Source organism: Python bivittatus, unplaced genomic scaffold (genome assembly GCF_059951505.1).
Source record: "Python bivittatus isolate LINGU-HERP-01145 unplaced genomic scaffold, Pbiv_v1 ctg000980_np1212, whole genome shotgun sequence".
NCBI classification, from domain to species: Eukaryota; Metazoa; Chordata; class Lepidosauria; order Squamata; family Pythonidae; genus Python; species Python bivittatus.
This window is the reverse complement of record NW_028277125.1, coordinates 40,637,312-40,654,673: the sequence shown is the minus strand read 5'-3', so window position 1 is coordinate 40,654,673 and position 17,362 is coordinate 40,637,312. Positions and strand designations below refer to the sequence as shown.

General features: G+C 38.4%; 1 protein-coding gene across 20 annotated transcripts in view; it reads right to left on the bottom strand.

Moving 5' to 3' along the window:
- The window catches only part of KIF1A (kinesin family member 1A), a 109,276-nt gene that overhangs the window by 73,142 nt on the left and 18,772 nt on the right, over positions 1-17,362 (bottom strand). For all 20 annotated transcript variants that reach the window (XM_088131996.1, XM_088131997.1, XM_088131998.1 and 17 more), the window contains exons 2-9: positions 13,696-13,772; positions 10,641-10,820; positions 9,904-9,969; positions 7,886-8,064; positions 6,538-6,649; positions 5,066-5,143; positions 4,121-4,186; positions 1,970-1,987 (exon numbers count right to left, since the gene is read on the bottom strand). In XM_088131996.1, the coding sequence (XP_087988122.1) occupies positions 1,970-1,987; positions 4,121-4,186; positions 5,066-5,143; positions 6,538-6,649; positions 7,886-8,064; positions 9,904-9,969; positions 10,641-10,820; positions 13,696-13,772 (776 nt within the window). The remainder of the gene's footprint in view (positions 1-1,969; positions 1,988-4,120; positions 4,187-5,065; positions 5,144-6,537; positions 6,650-7,885; positions 8,065-9,903; positions 9,970-10,640; positions 10,821-13,695; positions 13,773-17,362) is intronic.

The following is a 17,362-nucleotide window of genomic DNA, read 5'->3' as shown; positions in this document are numbered from 1 at the left end:
CAAGAAAGAGAGAATGCAACAGTGAAACTGATGTAAGTATGAGTCATAGGTTCTTCAACCCTAATACAAAGGAAGAAAAAGCAACCATCCGTTACCTTTTAAAGATAGGATTAATTTCCTTCTCTAAACCCAACTATGTATGTAACAAAAAAAGCTTCTTTTGTCACTTTCTAGGGAAAGGATGTGCATACTAAGTGAACATAAACTTATAACAATCATGAAACACTTAAGATTTTCAGAGCTCAGGAAAGCTTGCATTCTATTCAGCATGATTCTGATAGTAACAGAACTAGTATACCTACATAAGCTAGTTCATATTGTGCCTATGACTATCCTTTGCTCTTAAAATAGCAAATTTGACCCTTCAAAATAAATTTAGCCAGTCTAGAATTGTTATCATATAGCCATCAGTCAGCACAGGAATGAATGACACTGAGTTTTCTGGTTGGCAAAACTTGCACATTTTTCCGATGATCTACTACCAAAAGTCACACAAGGAACCAAAATAAACCCCACAAAATTTATTTTGTAATTATTTCTCTGTGCACTCATACTAATTACTGGCAATATTGTTCTTTCTTCCTTTCATTGATTGATCCAGCCAGATCTCAAGCTGTCTAGCTTCTGAGCAACTGTTCCATTCTTTTATCTTCCAAAATCAGAGGTTTGTTCATCTGTCCCCAACTTTTGTTATTAAACCCTCCAAATTAAGCTTCACTTAGAGTTGCCTTCCCCAACATGATGTCATCCAAATGTGTCTGCTTATAATACCCACTATCCCATGATGTCAACATTGTAATCTAAAACATCTAGAGGGCACCAGCTTGGGGAAGGCCACTTTAGGGGGGTGTCTAGTGATCACATCATGCAGTAGAATTTAAAATACAAAATAACAGGAGCACTGCTTAAAATCCCAGATGGCTGATCCCATGTTTCTTCAGTATTGAACCTCTCCACAATATATGCTGTTTTGATGTGTCTAATTCCTCAAGGAGAATGAAGCCAAATGTGGAAGATTTTTAAAAATCTTTTTCCAATTATATTTTTCATAACACTGACCACTACTCTATTAGAAACATTTCTGTTGAGGTTATTGAAACACATAGGAAGGAATGTAACAGTTACAACAGATGAATATTGCATTATACTCCTGATGATGCTATGAAGAAATGAGAGAATAGTAAAGACTATTCCACCCTTGATTGTCTACACCCACAGGAGGCACTGTTTAAGAACTATTGCCACCAGCAACTCTTCATTTTCAACAACCACTCCACTCACTGGAACTGTCTGCATTTGTCTTCTGCACCCATCGCTTGCAGAAACTCTGCCCCTTAGGACCTGGACCGGCTGACAACCTATATTTGGACTCTTGGATTTCCAGATGATGACCTGACTATGCTTTTGCCTTCCCCACTTGGACTTTGACCACTTGGAAGCTTTGCAGGCAACCTCTCTAGAGTTTGGAATTGCCCAACCCAAAATCTTGCAATTAAACTCCTTGGTCTCTAAGTGTGACTGGCTCTGAGTACATTGATGATACTCAACTTTATATCACTATCCCAGGGAGGGCTGGAAATGCTGTAGAAGTCCTAACCCAATGTCTGGAAGGGTAGAAACAAGCTTAGACTTAATTCTAGCAGGACAGGGTTATAGTTTGTTCATAAGCAATCTGATTCTGATTCTGTGGTTGGTTATAATCCTATTTGGACCAGGATGCTCTGGCAACAGAGGCTCATATCCGTAACAGTTGTCCAAATTATTGTAATGTGCTCTACATGGGACTGTCTTTGAAAGCAATTAGGAAACTATCTGCAAGATGATGTGGTCCCATAAGGAATCCTTCTCTGTTGTGACATATAAACTTTTAAAAAATCATAACAGTTCAATGAAATGTTTGGACATGGACATCTCCAGGCAAAGGAGATCCACTCAGGTCTATCACTGCTTCCCCAGCACAGATACTTACCTTATTTGGTCCTGAATCCTGAAAATAAAGCAGATACCAATTAAAATTTCATGATTTTATATTACCAAAGCAGGTTTTAATAAAAAAAAAAATTGGATCTGAAAACTAAACTGGGATCTTATCACAATCCATTATATATCTCCTCCCAATTAAGAACATTTAGCCGTAATTCAAAAACAGAGTTCATTATACTATTTTAGAGTAGTAGAGCAAAAGCAGACATGATTGAACCAGGAAACCAGAGTCCATATCCTCACTCAGCCACTAATTTTCAACATATCCTATTATCTGAAATTGCTGTGATGACAAAATATCTTCCCTGCTTTTAGCCAAATAAAAAGATGATTCAGAGAGACACAAGATATGCTGAATGTTTGTCACAGAATAATATTTGGGTGTTCTTCTTATCAGCAACCTTCTTGTATTACTTGCATGAAGGGCCATTTCATTAAAAGGGAACAGGGTTTTCTGCCCATCCTGATTTTGGTGTACTGAATTATGTTTAAGAAAATAATTAGCTGGATATGTGGAGGCTGAATTGCTGACCAGCTGAAGGGATATCCAGAAATGCACCAGGCTCCTCCTTTAGACCTTTACTTAACATAGTGAAATTAGGGAACAAAGCCAAGGAAACAGGGTTGATGGCACAGGTAGAACCTACAGTTCCTTGCCATTTAATAATGCAGAGCATCTTGGACTTCCTATGAGCACCATGGTGAGCTGATGTCTTACTGGCTTGCTGGCTAGTAAGACAACTTTTGCGAGGGAAATCATGGCTGGATGTTGGATCTGGGCCAACGTAATCTCTCCGAATCAAAGGATAGATTGTTGAGATCATCCACAAGACTCCATACAGCTGCTAATCGTGAGTAGACTGTGGAAACTAGTTTTACAGTCAGCTTATGAGTGGAGTGGCTGGGAGTTGGGATTACATCAAGCTCATACTCGCAAAGCAGCCTTATGGATACTAAGCTCAACCAAGCCTTATATCTTAATCACTTTTTTGGATTAATTTTTTTATGTGTTGTATACTGGACAGATTAAGACTCTTCGGACCAGCAAGGTTTTACTGTATTCATTGGTTGAGTCTCTGCCTCCTTAAAAGACCATGGTGTAAATTTGATCTTCAACTTTTTGAAAATATATGATTTTTTTTTTTGGACTATGTAGCAAAAGGGTGCTTAGTATATGGATTTTGGAAAATTAATAATGGATTAAGGTGCCAGAGAAATTTGGAATTATAGTTTTGAATTTATTAGAAGATATCTTCTCATGGGAAAATGGCAATTGTTTTTGGTTCTTTATGACAAGGAGACCTTGACATTTGGATATTACAGGGAGCAAGAGGACAAAGAAAATGGAGCAGAAATCCTTAGTGCAAACTTCTAAATACCTCTCAGCCACGTTACTGGATAGAATGGATAAACTGCTTGAGAAACTGGGCAGAACTTGCTTTAATGAAGTTGTAAAACAAGAACAAGTTGTAATGGACATTTATGAAATTAATTTGAAGGAGGACTTAAATGTAATGCAAATAGATCCAATGATGATTTATCCCCTAAAGGAAATGAATGGATATCAAACCAGGAAACTGATTTGGATAATTTTTTTTCTTCTGGATATACAAAAGAGCTCTGCTAAGGTCTGGAAAGACTTTTTTTAGAAGTGACAAACAAAAGGATAAACATTATCTAATGGATATGAGAAGGAATTCTGTTAAAATTCTGGAGGATTTTTGTTCGGATACTCAGATGATCAGCAAATTACCTCTGGGACTTTTTTTGAAGGGGTTAAAGAATAATTTTAAAAATTCAGAGAAGGTTTATAAGGTTGGGTTCTTTGATCAGGGCTAAAAGAGGAAAATAGTTATATCTGGCTCCCTTACTGGACTTTTGCTGACAAAGAATAATTGACGAAGCATTTGGATTTTGTTTTTGCTTTTTGGTTTTTGTTACTTAAAAGATTAGTTTTGGGGAGAAGAGACATTATGTTTTATTTAGAGATGGTGATAAGCTATTAAAACTGTTTTTACCTGCTGGGATGAAGGGGGAAGTTACTTTTTCTTTTCTTTTCTTTTTTCCTTTCTTTTCTTTTTTTTTTTGTAGTTTAGTTGTAAGAAAATGATCCCCCCAACTTATCTCAAAGCCTTACCATCTCAGCTAAAGCAGAGATCACCTTTCCCAAGGTGGTTAGTGATTTATTGATGTTTGCTCCTTCCTGTGAAAATAAGGATATCCAATCAATGTGGGACATTGAATTTTGATAAAAATTTTGCACAAAAAAATATTTCAGCAACTAACTCAGCAGAGCCACCAGGATTTAGAATTCTATTATACATTCAAATATTTCTTTATTTATTCAAAGCTACTAATGGATAGCTTTGCCATTCTTTCTTACCCTAAAATGGCTACTATGCATGTATGTGTGCCAATCTAGGATGGCACTGAATAGCTTAGTCTTCCAAAACCACAAACCCTTAGGATTGCAACTCCCAGAATTTCTAGCCAACACTGCCGGTTGGGAATTCTACAGATTGGATTCCTAGCACATCAGAAGGAACCAGGTTGTGGAAACCTGAGGCAAGCCAATCAAGTTTTGAGAGCTGGTGACCCAAATAAAAAATAACAGAGAATGAGCAAATATAGACAACATAAATTGTGCATGAATAATGATTGTTACAGGGAATTATATCACAGTTGGTTGGCCTATCTCATACTTCTGACAAGACTTTCATCATACAGTAGCCTTGCCTCATCCACATAATTTTATAACAGGGTAGATGTTCTTAGATAATAGTATTTTTTCATGTGTAGCCTTCCCTTGTTTTCCCAGTGCTTCTTTCATTTTCATTTTCCTTACCACAGAAAGGCAAACGAACGACACTAAGAAGGAAAAGATGGAAGAGCTGCACAATATATTTTGATTTGTAGTACTACTGGCTTTCTGTCAGGATGAACCCATAGCTTTCCAATGGATAATCTCATTCAACAGTATTAAAACTGAATGTGCTAATTAATCCTTTCTTCAGCAAAGACACATACACACACACACACCTACATAAATATCTAGCTTTGTCCAGGTTCCTTTTTTCCTTACCTTAAGTCTGGTGCCTTTTGCTCCTGTGGAGTCAGCCCGTTCACTTCCTGCAAGATCCACCAAGCTGATTTTGCTGACCTGAAATGAGCAAATCGATTAAATATTGCTTGATATCCAACACTGCCTCTCAGATTATTCTCTAGTACTTAGGCATGATGAAGTATTTTATATTTCCAATAAAGTCTAACCATTGGGAAAACCAAAATATGACCTGAATGTTTTAGCAATCACACAATTCAGAAAACAGCCATCTCTAGGGTGATCCCAGATCTTACTAGACTGATTTCCATCAAGAAAAACTCAAGGCAATGTATAACAAAGCAGCAGTGAAACAAGAATGCTTAGATACTTGTATAGTGAGGTAGACTCAAACGATAGCAGAGAATAGGTATTGTTTTAGAGATTAAAACTGCCCAAATTCTTAGCAATCATGATACTCCCAAGAATCTGGAAAGCACCAGAACATTGTATCTGGGTCACACAGGATAGAGTATTCGGGGTTGGGGCAAGTCTGATCTCTGGGGGATGATGTTCCAGAGGGTGGGTGCCATGGCAGAAAAGGTCTTCCTGGGTCCCACCAGATGACAGTCTCTCACAAATGGGGCCCAGAGCATGCTTCTCCTGCTGGAGAAGGACAGATAGACATCACTGGGGAAAGACGGTCCCGTAAGTAGCCTGGCTCCAAGCCATGAAGGCTTTAAAAGTAACCATCAGCACCTTGAATTGTACCCAGAAGCATACCTGTGTCCAACACAGCTCATACCCATAATTGTCTACACCGCTGCATTTTGTACCAGCTGAAGCTTCTGAATACCCTTCAAGAACAGCCCCACATAGAGGGTATTGCAGAAATCCAATCATGAGGTGACTAAGGCATGAGTGACTGTGTTCAACAGGCCTCCCAATTCAGGAATGGGTGCAACTGAAGCACAACACAAAGACCCTCCTGGCCACATCTGCCACCTACTCTTTAAGTAGGAGCCATGAGTCCAGGAGGACCCCCAGATTGTGCACAGGATCTGTCTGGGGCAGCGGAACCCCATTCAGAATGAGGTTTAGGTTTACCTTTAGATTTGGTTCCCAATATTAATCTATTATCACATAACTGGCATCAACATCAAGCCTTACAAAGCCCTTCCTCTTTATGTTTTAAAGTGTTGGCTTCTTCTGCACCAAACTTTTCCCTCCCATCTTCTCCTAATGCAGAGAAAAGACTGTCTATGGGTATGTGACAGAAATTGAAGAAAAATGTATTCCTTTTCCAAGCAATCTCTTAAAGCTATCTTCCCTTTGTTTCCTGTGCACTGATGCTTTTTACCGCTCTCTTCATTGTATCACCAATTTAGTCCAACTGACAGTTGAGCTGAGAGGCATTGTTGTAGCTTGACAGTAATTACAAGTGAGATGGTATCAGACTGCACACATGAGTGCTGTTGGCCAAAATATCAATGTATACTAATCTTTCAGCTCACCTTCTCAGTGGTGATGTCTGTCTCTGCATCATGTCTCTTCTGGGTGAAGATAATGTTGAAAACAGCATGTGAGCGACTGCTGGTTTCATTCATATTAGTGGCTGCCACTGTCCTATTGAAGAAGAGTTGCAGGGCATTTATTTATATTTCTTGTCAGGAAAGAAAGCTGACAAGAATAAGCAAAAGTTTATAGTATTCAGATGCTGGAAATATGAGTTCAGCACCTTCCATAGGGATTAGGACTGCACTTCTCAGAATTCATAACTATTATGACAAACTGCCACATTGGCTGTGAAATGTAGTTCCGATACATCTGGATAGTACTAGGCTGAATGTGTGTGCTTAGAAAGCATTCAAAGGGACGCTTTGCTAATTAACTGTTCGCCAGGCTGTTGAGAATTTATCTTAATTGTAGCCCTCTATGTCTAGAGGTCAACAGATAGGGGAAATCAGCAAATCAGAAAACAAGAAGAATCAGTAACAAGATGCATGACACACTGGCTCAAAACATTTAACATTAAAATGTTTTTTCTCTTCTAGAAGACTATAATAAGATGCTCCAGAACTGCCCATCCTGTTTTACCACCTTCACTAATAGCAGGAAACACAAATACGTCCAGTTTTTGATGGAAGAATTTTTTCCTTCCTTTCTTCAACATCTCTCCATCTAGTTAGCTAAAGAATATTACATACATAAGTTCTAATGGGCTTCTCAAACTAGAAGATACAATGGAAATCTAGACAAAAACTGATGTTGGGCAGTTTAGAGCCTTACTGTATTGAGTAGCATATAAATCATAGTACTTAAGTATGTAAGTGAGTAAAAAAATAGAAACAAAAATGTAGTAATTTTACATAGGAGGAAAAATTGGAAGAAAGGAGAGTTAGAATTTGATCCCTACAAGATCAATATAAAGGTGTAACCTCCTTTAGATTTCTAGAGCTGGGAATCCTTGGCTTCTCATCTTCTTTTTGACTCCACTTCATTGCAATTCTCTCATTCCTGCTTGCTCTAGCTTTAGAGTGATTGCTGCTAATGTATATGTCCAATAGGATAAAGCAATAAATTGCTTACTCAAAAAAAACCTGGTCTTCATTCCATTTGGCAACATCTTCATAAGGCCAGTCATGGAGCCATAGTCCAGGGCCATTCTTGTTTTGAATGATTTGGGTTAGAGTTAGCTCCCTATCTCAGGACTACCAAAATATTCTCTTGGGCAACCTCAACTTCCTGATATCTTTATTACAATGAAATTCCTGGGAAGGATTTGAATAAAAATAATAACTATGAATGATTTCATAGGAATACCAGAATGAGATACATTCTCCTTGTAGTTTTTTTTTTTACCTTGCTTTGTTCCCAGAGTCCATTAAATCCTGAATGTCATTATACGAAGTGACTGCTAGTTTTGAGAGATCTTCAACGTATGGTCCAAGCAGTGGATGCTCCCTGACCCTCAGGTTTCCTTTATTCTTGGGATTGAGGAGGTCACGCACACGTTCACAGTATATTTCCATGTAACTCACCTGTAGGACAAGTTGCACATATTCTGAGAATGGTACATTTAAAATACATTTGGGCATCAAGAGAAGCACAGGAGGGCACCGACTGATACGCACATGCTGCAATTCACATCTTCCACCCAAAACAAAAATTCACAGGCATCAACAAAGACAAATACAACATAGCACTGTATAATATTTATGAGCAGACTTCACAAATAAAGCCTGTAAACAAATAAAAGTTTAGCTATGATGATTAGCATTTTGAGTTGCAATCCTATACACACTTACCTGGGAGCAAGACTCAATGAATATAGTGGGTCTCCCTTCCAAGTAAAATGCATATGATGCCCTCTTTTCCAGCAATTGCCCATTTTTTTCCTGGATTACATTTTATGTCTCTATGAACCCTAAGAACCAGAGCACTTTCCCAAGTCAATCCATATTTTGCAAATCTGAAAACCTAGTTATTTTTTGGCTGATAACCCTGCACTGCTTAATCAGCTCTCCAAGGAAATTAAATGGAGACATTGAGTAACTGAATAATGTAAACTACTCCATTGCAAAGGTCTTTCAGCCACAAAACACATCTCCCAAATATTGATTGGGTACATTTACAAAGCCATGCCCACTGCTGTCTTCCTGCCAGTAGAGAATTGGTCACTTCCAGTACTCTCCCAACGCAACAGTTCATGGGCTAGCAGGCAAGACTTGAGGAAGTAAATCCTCATTCATTTCCTCAAATCCTACCTGCTAGCCCATAAAGACCTTGCACTCTTTATTATTCAAAATGGTAAGCCTTGAGCTGATTGGCAGAACTATATGCTGCCAGTTCCAATAAACTGCATTAGTAGCCATCTTGTTAAGTCCGTTGTGTGAACACAGCCAGGGAATACAGCTATTTTGTAAACAGTATGTAATCTTGTTTTTCAGCTTTCAAATAGGATATATTGAACTCTAGAGATAACCAGATCACCTGGTAGGATAGACATCCAGGAATTCTGAAGAATCACCAAGTCAGCCAGATCAGTGGATATGCTGATTAACACTGAAGGCTGACTGGGGCATTTACAGCTCATTAAGCTTTCTTTCTTCATGTGATTTTCTGGACAGCTGCAGTTCCATCTAACAAATATGCCATCCAGTCGATACTTAAGTGGCTTGTTAATCAGTATATAAAGCACTTCCATGCAAGCACTTTGCACTGCTCCAGAAGTAGCTCTAGTTATATGTGGCATCATGCTGTTGTTTGTATTTTGCAGGTAATTTATTTCTGACTCAGTTGGAGGATGTTTCAGATTGCACAAAAAGCTATCCTTCTATTTGCAGTCCTGAAGTCCTGTAGAACTTTCAGGCAGGAGCTCTTCTTTATCCTATCTCCTGGCTTTTGTCCTTTCTTTTCCCCCCTGCCTCAGAATAAACCACCAAACCACTAAATAATGTCTGTACAATTTCCTCCCAATATTCAGGTAAGAAAAGCCTAAATAAGTGAGTTCACTTCCAATATGCTTAATGAACTTATTTAGTTTATACCTTCAAAAATGAGGGGAAAATATTGAAGGGACTGAAAATTCTGACCCACCCTGATCACTGCATCAATGACCCTTGCCCAACAAATAATAATAATAAAGACAAATAAAATATGTAATAATTATCCTTGACTATAAAAAGTTTGTCCACACTTCCTGTAACACAAATCTGAGTCCACAAACCTGTAAAACATTATTACATATTACAGAGCTTTTCCTGGCAAGCACATTTTTCTTCAGCTTTATATTTCTGCAACCTCATCATAAAGTCTCTTTTGCCACCAAAAACTATGTATAAAAATGATATTGAGCATTGGAAAGTATCAGTCTGTACCTCCACTGAGTAGGACATATTGTCATTTGTTGTATCATTGATTCGGGAGAAGAGATCCTCACACAGCTGCATAGTATGAGAAAGACAAAAAGAGTTAAATATTCTGTAACAATAGTACTATTTACATCATTTCAGTTTAGAAATAGGGTTTGTAAACAGAAATCTTTTCCCCAAAATAATATTTGGGGAAAGGCTCTTTATTAACTGGAAAAAAGCAATTCAGATAAAAATGTAAATTCTAATCAAATCTTGAATTAACCTTTTTAATAGAGATGTGTGATATTGCAATAGGAATTATTCCCAGTGATCACATCTCAGAACTCAAAAATCCCTATTGCTTTCTAAGCTACACTTTTGTACAAGTTTACAAGTTGTCAATTTCACCTGCTATTAGTGGCTACTTCCAGCCAGTGACCTACTCAGAGGTCTCCTTGCTATCACAGAACATTTAGTTGACAACTAGTAGCCATTCTATTCACTCCACTCCTATTTCTTCTGGGATTTTTTGGTAATCAAGGATAAATCCTTCTTTCCTTTCCATCTATTGTTGTTCAATCCAACTCATGCCACATCTTTCCCTTCTATGAAGATGTCATGGGATTTTATATTTCCCACCCTTTTTCTGGTTGTCACTCATCAACAGAACTGCTTCACACACTTCTACATTTTTCCCATCCCAAACATTATTTTCTTGGATTTGTTTCTTACTTTGAGCTATCTCCCATTGTCATGATTACCTGAGGAATTATGCCTTGTTGATCCTTCTCTTGTTTACCCATCATTGTATATGACTTTCCAGCCCCAGTCTGGCCATAGGCAAAGATGCAGACATTATAACCTTCAAAAGCATGCTGCAACATCTCCTCTCCAATGTCCAGATACACTTGCTTTTGAGAAGCATAGTTGATGTCTTCAGGCTGTTCAGAAAAAAGAAATAGAGTTCACTGAAGAAGACTGAAAATGATTCAAGAGAAGACAAAGAAAAGAAGAAGGAAACTTTTTCTCCTTTTGCACAATTTAAGGATAGTCAACTTGAAGCCTCCAGATGTTCTAGTCTGTAATCCTCGCAATCTTTGATCATTGGCCATTCTGTCTGGGATAGATGATTGTTGCAATCCAAACACCTGGAGAACAATAATATCTTTCCTTGATGTAGTAATATATTTTTCTAGGAACTCTTCTAAGTCCATTGAAAATTATTTATATTTATTCTGGGATTCTGGCTGGAATGTGTATGTATGTGTGTGTGTGTGTATGTATGTGTGTGTGTGTGTGTATGTGTGTGTATGTATGTGTATGTATGTGTGTGTGTATGTATGTGTGTGTGTGTGTGTGTGTATGTATGTGTGTGTGTGTGTGTGTAAAAAAATCCCCTCTCACCTTTATGGGTGATATGTGTCTTCCTCAGTCTTGGGTCCTCTACCAGAGGCCTGGGAGTTTGAGGGTTCTGCGCAGTATCTTAGATGGTCCTAGCACTGCACTCTTCTGGACAGAGAGCTCTGATGTTGTTCCTGGGATCTGTTGGAGCCACTCTCCCAGCTTAGGAGTCACAGCCCCAAGTGCTCCTACCATCACTGGGACCACTTTGGCCTTTACTTTCTACATCCTTTCTAGTTCTTCTTTCAGGCCCTGGTACTTCTCCAGCTTCTCATACTCCTTCTTCCTGATGTTGCTGTCACTTGGCACTGCTACATCTATCACCACCACTGTCTTCTGGTCCTTGTCTACTACCACAATGTCTGGTTGATTAGCCAGTAATCTGCCTATCCATCTGAATCTGGAAGTCCCACAGGATCTTAGCCCTGTTATTCTCCACAACCTTCTGTGGAATCTCCCATCTGGACTTGCAGGGGTCTAGCCCATACACTGAGCAGATGTTCCTGTACACAATGCCAGCTACTTGGTGCTGCCATTCACTGTATGCTGTTCCTGCCTGCATCTTACACCCTGCGACTATGTGTTGGACTGTCTCTGAGGCCTCTTTGCAAAATCTGCACCTTGGGTCCTGTCTAGTGTGGTAGACCGCTGCTTCTATGGATCTGGTGCTCAGTGCCTGTTCTTGTGCTGCTATTATCAGTGCCTCAGTGCTGTCTTTTAGTCTTTTAGTCCAGCCCTTTCCAGCCACTGATAGGATTTCCCAATGTTAGCCACCTCATACACACAAACACACACACACATATTTCTTCCTGAATAATTCTTGGAGCAAAAGTAAGTTTTCATATTTATATTACCAATACTTTAAAGTGACTCTCCCTGAGACAAAGGAAAAGTTGTGTGTATATGTGTCTGTGTGAGGGGTTGCTCTCCAGGTCCCCTCCCTTAAATGTTGCCATCTTACAGGACCTCGGAGGCACACTCTTTCAGTAGCCGCCCTAGCTCTTTGGAACAGCTTCTCACCTTAGATCCAAAGGATTCCCTACCCTTTCGGCCTTCCAGAGGGCTGTGAAGTCCTGGCTCTTCCCCCAAGCACTGGGCTAGGTTGGGGGTTGAGCTGCAAGGATGATTGGTCTGGCACCTGGGGGGAAGGGTACTTTTGATTTTAGCTATGTTTTTTATGGATTGCTGTGAGCTGCCTAGAGTCATCATGTGAGTTAGGCAGCCATATAAAACATGTAAGCAAGCAAGTGAGTGAGTGAGTAAATAAATAAATAAATAAAATTGCTACTAATAATAGGTCTTAGTAGGAATGCTTCTAACTGATTCCAGAATACTATCTTTGAAGGCTGGGAAAAATACTTGCAATATCGGAAGGTACCGATTTTTAAAAGATCTGATTGCTTCTTCTATCTTATACAATGCTTTACACTTTAACTTGTGCTGTGCTATAGATCACAAAAGATTCCAGCTATTTCGTTTAAAAAAGTGAACTGGATGGGATACGGTGTAAATTACTGAATACACATGTCGGATGCAAATAGTTTGCAGCTGTGAAAGCCTCCAGAGCAGTTTCTGTCAATCATATGGATTAAGACATACAGCATACATACAGGGTGAAGGAGAGAGAAAGTAAGAGCAAGAGAGCGCCCCTAGATTTGGAGTACGCAGAGGTACTCACAAAGCACTTGTTGACAACTCCCTAAAGTAGCTTTTCTTAGGATTTAAGGAGTTGCCAGCAGGTGCTATGTAGACGTCCTCTGCATGCTCTGAAGCACCTTTCCCTTTTCAAACTTCAAGCACTGAACAGACTATAAACAGACTAATAAATAATCAAGCTCATAGGGACAATAACATCATTTTCTGTATTTTTATTTGTCTGGAAGATGATTTCTCTTTAGAAGAAGACCTGCTTAGTTTCCCCTATTTCTGCTAAACTGATTCTGGTTATTCCTCAGGAATATTTCCTGTTCAAAAATATTTAATGAATAATTGCCTCTAATTCAATAGTATTGGAAACATCTGACCGTAAAGTACCAAGGTAAGGACTGTGGCTTCTGGAATGCTTTCTAGCCCTTTTATAGCATTGGCCACCGTCTGTGTATATGAGGCACTGGGAATATAACGTGGGCTGAATATGCTCTTGGTCACATGACAAGGAGGGAAGCTTAGAATGGAGTAATTGTCAACTTTTCAAGCTGCTGCCAACTGCCTCTCTCATAGGGGTATGTTTTTCTGGCCGATCTGAACTCCCATGTTAACAGAATGACCAACAGAGTCCTGACCCCGTTTACATAATTTGTTTCCAAGATTCAATTGAATTGGAAAGAATTTTAAAAAATCAAAGTTTAGTTTTAAGCCTATACAAAGGGACCCCAGAGCCAACATTCCCTCCTTGGTGTCCTAGTGTCTACTTACAGTTGTGTGAGACCAGTAGGAATAGTCAAAGCTGAAACTTTTGGGTGTCTCTTTGGGCTGCTTTGGATTAACGATAGCTAGGAAGAAGGAGAGGAGAAATGTCATAATATGAGGAACTAGCAAACATCATTTTCTTGATCCAATAAACTGAAGTATCCACATTCATAAAGCTATCCAATCTACAAATTTGAAAAGCACATTTCGTCTGTAACTCCTTCTGGGAAGCTTACACTCCATGTGTGCCCAAGAACAGTTGAGGTTCATCATGAACAGCCATTTGGTAATACGTGAGCTGGCCAACTGCATCATGACTTGGCATTGCAAAATCAAGGAGCAGCTTCAACAAAGAAAACATTTAAGTACAACACTGTTGCATATCGACACATTCCTTTCAAAAAATATCTTCTCTCTTAGACAAACCACTTGAAAAATTGTGCTATAAGTTTCCTAATAAATGTGAGCTATTGTATCCCATGAAGCAATGGGAGAGAGGGCAACATGTTTCTACCAAAAACATAAAATACATACCGTCAAATATTGCATTCTCAAACCTTTCCTTCAGTAAGTTTTCTCCCCAAAGAAAACTATAATTATAATTATAAATATATTATTATTTTCCTGTAGAGATATAGCAAAATTTATTATAGTGAACACATTCACACATACACTTTAAATAGGAAATAACCTAATGTGCAACCTAATTAGATTAAAAGTTAGGTACACATAAGAAATCAATGGGCTGAAGTAGAAGTATGTAACTCCCTGGGTATATATTGATTCTGTATAAGGTCAGGCTGATCAATATCATTATGGTAACCATGCCAGATGAGGGAGGGTTTATCAGCTGCCAAGCTGCCAACGTAATCCATTTATGTTGGATTACAACTCCTATAATTTTCAAGTAGCATGTTCAACTACTTCCAAGTGATCTGGTAATATAATGAATCAAATAATTGTTAAACTCTGAACTTCTTAATTTGTTGATATATTTAGGCTAGTTTCTTCCACATTTTCACTAAAAAAATAATAGGAAAAAAATAAGGTACTAAATTCAAAAAATTGGACATACATCACATTTATCTGGCTTTTGCCTATATATATATACAGCCCAACACAATCCCAAAAGAGCTGAAAATCTTCAAGCATAAAAAAATAATTAAAACTAATCTGGATTGCAATTATATGCTTTCTTACTTGGAATAACTTGAAATTAATAGGATTTATTTCTGAATAAACAAGTGTAGCTACAGACTAGATATATAAATGAACTGCAGTAAAAACCTACAAAGTTACTGGTCAGATTAATTAGGGAATTATTCAAACATTTTAAGATTTTGTGTAATATTTCAGTTCAATAATACTTTATTTCAATTCAGTAATATCCACATCACATCATATTATCTCAGCTTTGGAATAATAACAACGTATGAAATTATTCAATGTCAATGAGGAAAGGGATCGTATTTGATGGTTGTACATAAAAGAAAATCTGCACAGAAATCTCAGTGCAGTGCAGTGCTTTCTAATGTGTTAAGGCAACATCTAGCCAGCACAGGCAATAGTGCAATTACATGTATTTTCATATCTTCTCATAATTTCATAAGCATCCACTGCAATGTTAGGTTTACTATTAGATCCTATTTTACTAATCCCAGAAATGAATTTGTATTTTGAAAGCAGAGGGCTCATTAATAATGAACCTTGATGTAAGGAATCCAAAGGTAATGGGCAGAAAACAGAAGTGGGCTGGTGATTACATGATATGTTAGTTAATTGAGTTACCTGCAGACATAGTGATGACAAGCCTCCCATACGTCAGAAATCACAAACAGCCAAGTATCCTATCCATTTTTTATCTTCTGCTAGAATGTCCCATGATGTACACACCTACAACTGATGAACTATCTGTGAAACGTATTCCATAGAGATCCTTGACAACAACAAGGTATAGGTGCCCTACTCCTTTAGTAATTCCTTCCTTCTTTTTTGGAAAGTCCTTTACGTAAGGCTGCAACTTTCTCTAACACCGTTTTTGGCAACAGAAGTGGAGACCTTTGGCCCTGCAGATATTGTTGAATTTGCTGATGGGAGGGCTGCCAGCTCCCTACACATATTTTGTATCATTTCAAAAGAATATTTAATTGACTTAATTGAAATGAAGAACTTTTACTTACTTAATTACTGTACTTACTTAAATTGGTATTACTTGTGTCCAATTTTTTCATGTTGGCTGATGGGGAGAAAACAGTAGCTCTGAAGTCAGAAAGAATGAAAGTACACTATTTTTAAGGTGCGTTGGTCTATCGCATGTAGGGTTAGGCATTGCAAAACAAGTGTAGAAGTATCTACTGCAACCAGCAGGCTTTTTGAAGGGATACCCGTTAACCTGTGAGGTGCTTTCCAAAGCACTCTGTAATGTTACAAAGGATGCAACTCTCAGACCAGTCAAGTGAAACAGTAAACATCTTGCATCAGCCCTGTCAATGCCCCCATGATATGTGAACTTTTTTCTCTCCCTAAGAGGAACATTTCATTTGAAAACTTTATACAAAAAAGTAACACCAAGACTTCTACATCAGGAGTCCAAGAGAGAATTGAAGCTCCTGGGTAACATGCACCCTATAAAGGCTTTTTTGTGATTTCTTTGAGAGTTAGTTCTCACATACTCAGGGAAAAAATCTGACATCAGATCTGACCATTACCACAGCAAAAGACAGCTGGACAGCTGGTCTCCACTCAAGGAAAAAGGGCATCCAGCTTATTGCATACTGTTGGCCGCAAGGGGGTGCCACAAATGAACCTTGAATTCACTATATATAGGACCTGCTTTTGATACACAGCAGTCATTGGAATTATTTCATAAAGGCTTTTTAGCTTTTTTACAATAAAATTCCTTATTAGAAGTTCTTAAATTACTGTGTGCTTGTTAACTGTTTCCAATCCAGCCTGCCTGGGAGAAATCTGTCAGTTCTGAGAGCCATTTCTAATGACAGGTGACAGAAACTAATGGCAGAGTTCCTTGATATTTTGAAATGAGGAATGATATATCGGCTGTAAAATAAGCTTAGAACATACATACATGCACACCAATCACAATATTCCCTTTTAGAATAAACAACATTTTGCAAAGTGTAGAAAAGCAGTAATAAACCATAGTTTTTCATATAGTAATAAGTTCCAAGTTTGGGGTATATAATTCTTAAGTACATTCACATCAATAAACTGTGGATTTACTGAGATGAATGATCACCTTACAATGCTGGAAAAATCGACTTGATGTATAGACATTGGTGGCTGCAGCTAAGGGGAGGTAGGAAAAGGAAGATGCTAGAAACATTCGGGGGCGGGGGGCACAGGCCAGCCAGTTGGATATGTTGCATTTGAAGTCAAGGACAGCAGCTGTTGTAGCAACAGCCAATCTGGCTATAAGTGTGGTATATCCAACTAGCCTGTTCGCCTCTTCCTCATTTCTCCCAGTGTCTTTCTTTCAATAACCCCTTAGCTGCTACTTGTCACTGCCAGTATTTTTGGCTTTTTCCCACTCCCTATCCCAAAATATTTCGCCTGAAACCTGCATGTTTCAACCTGAACATCGATCAACTAAAAGTAACTGCTCTGTGCAGAAAATGGTTTATGCACAAAATGTTCTGCATGTCCCTAAAAATAA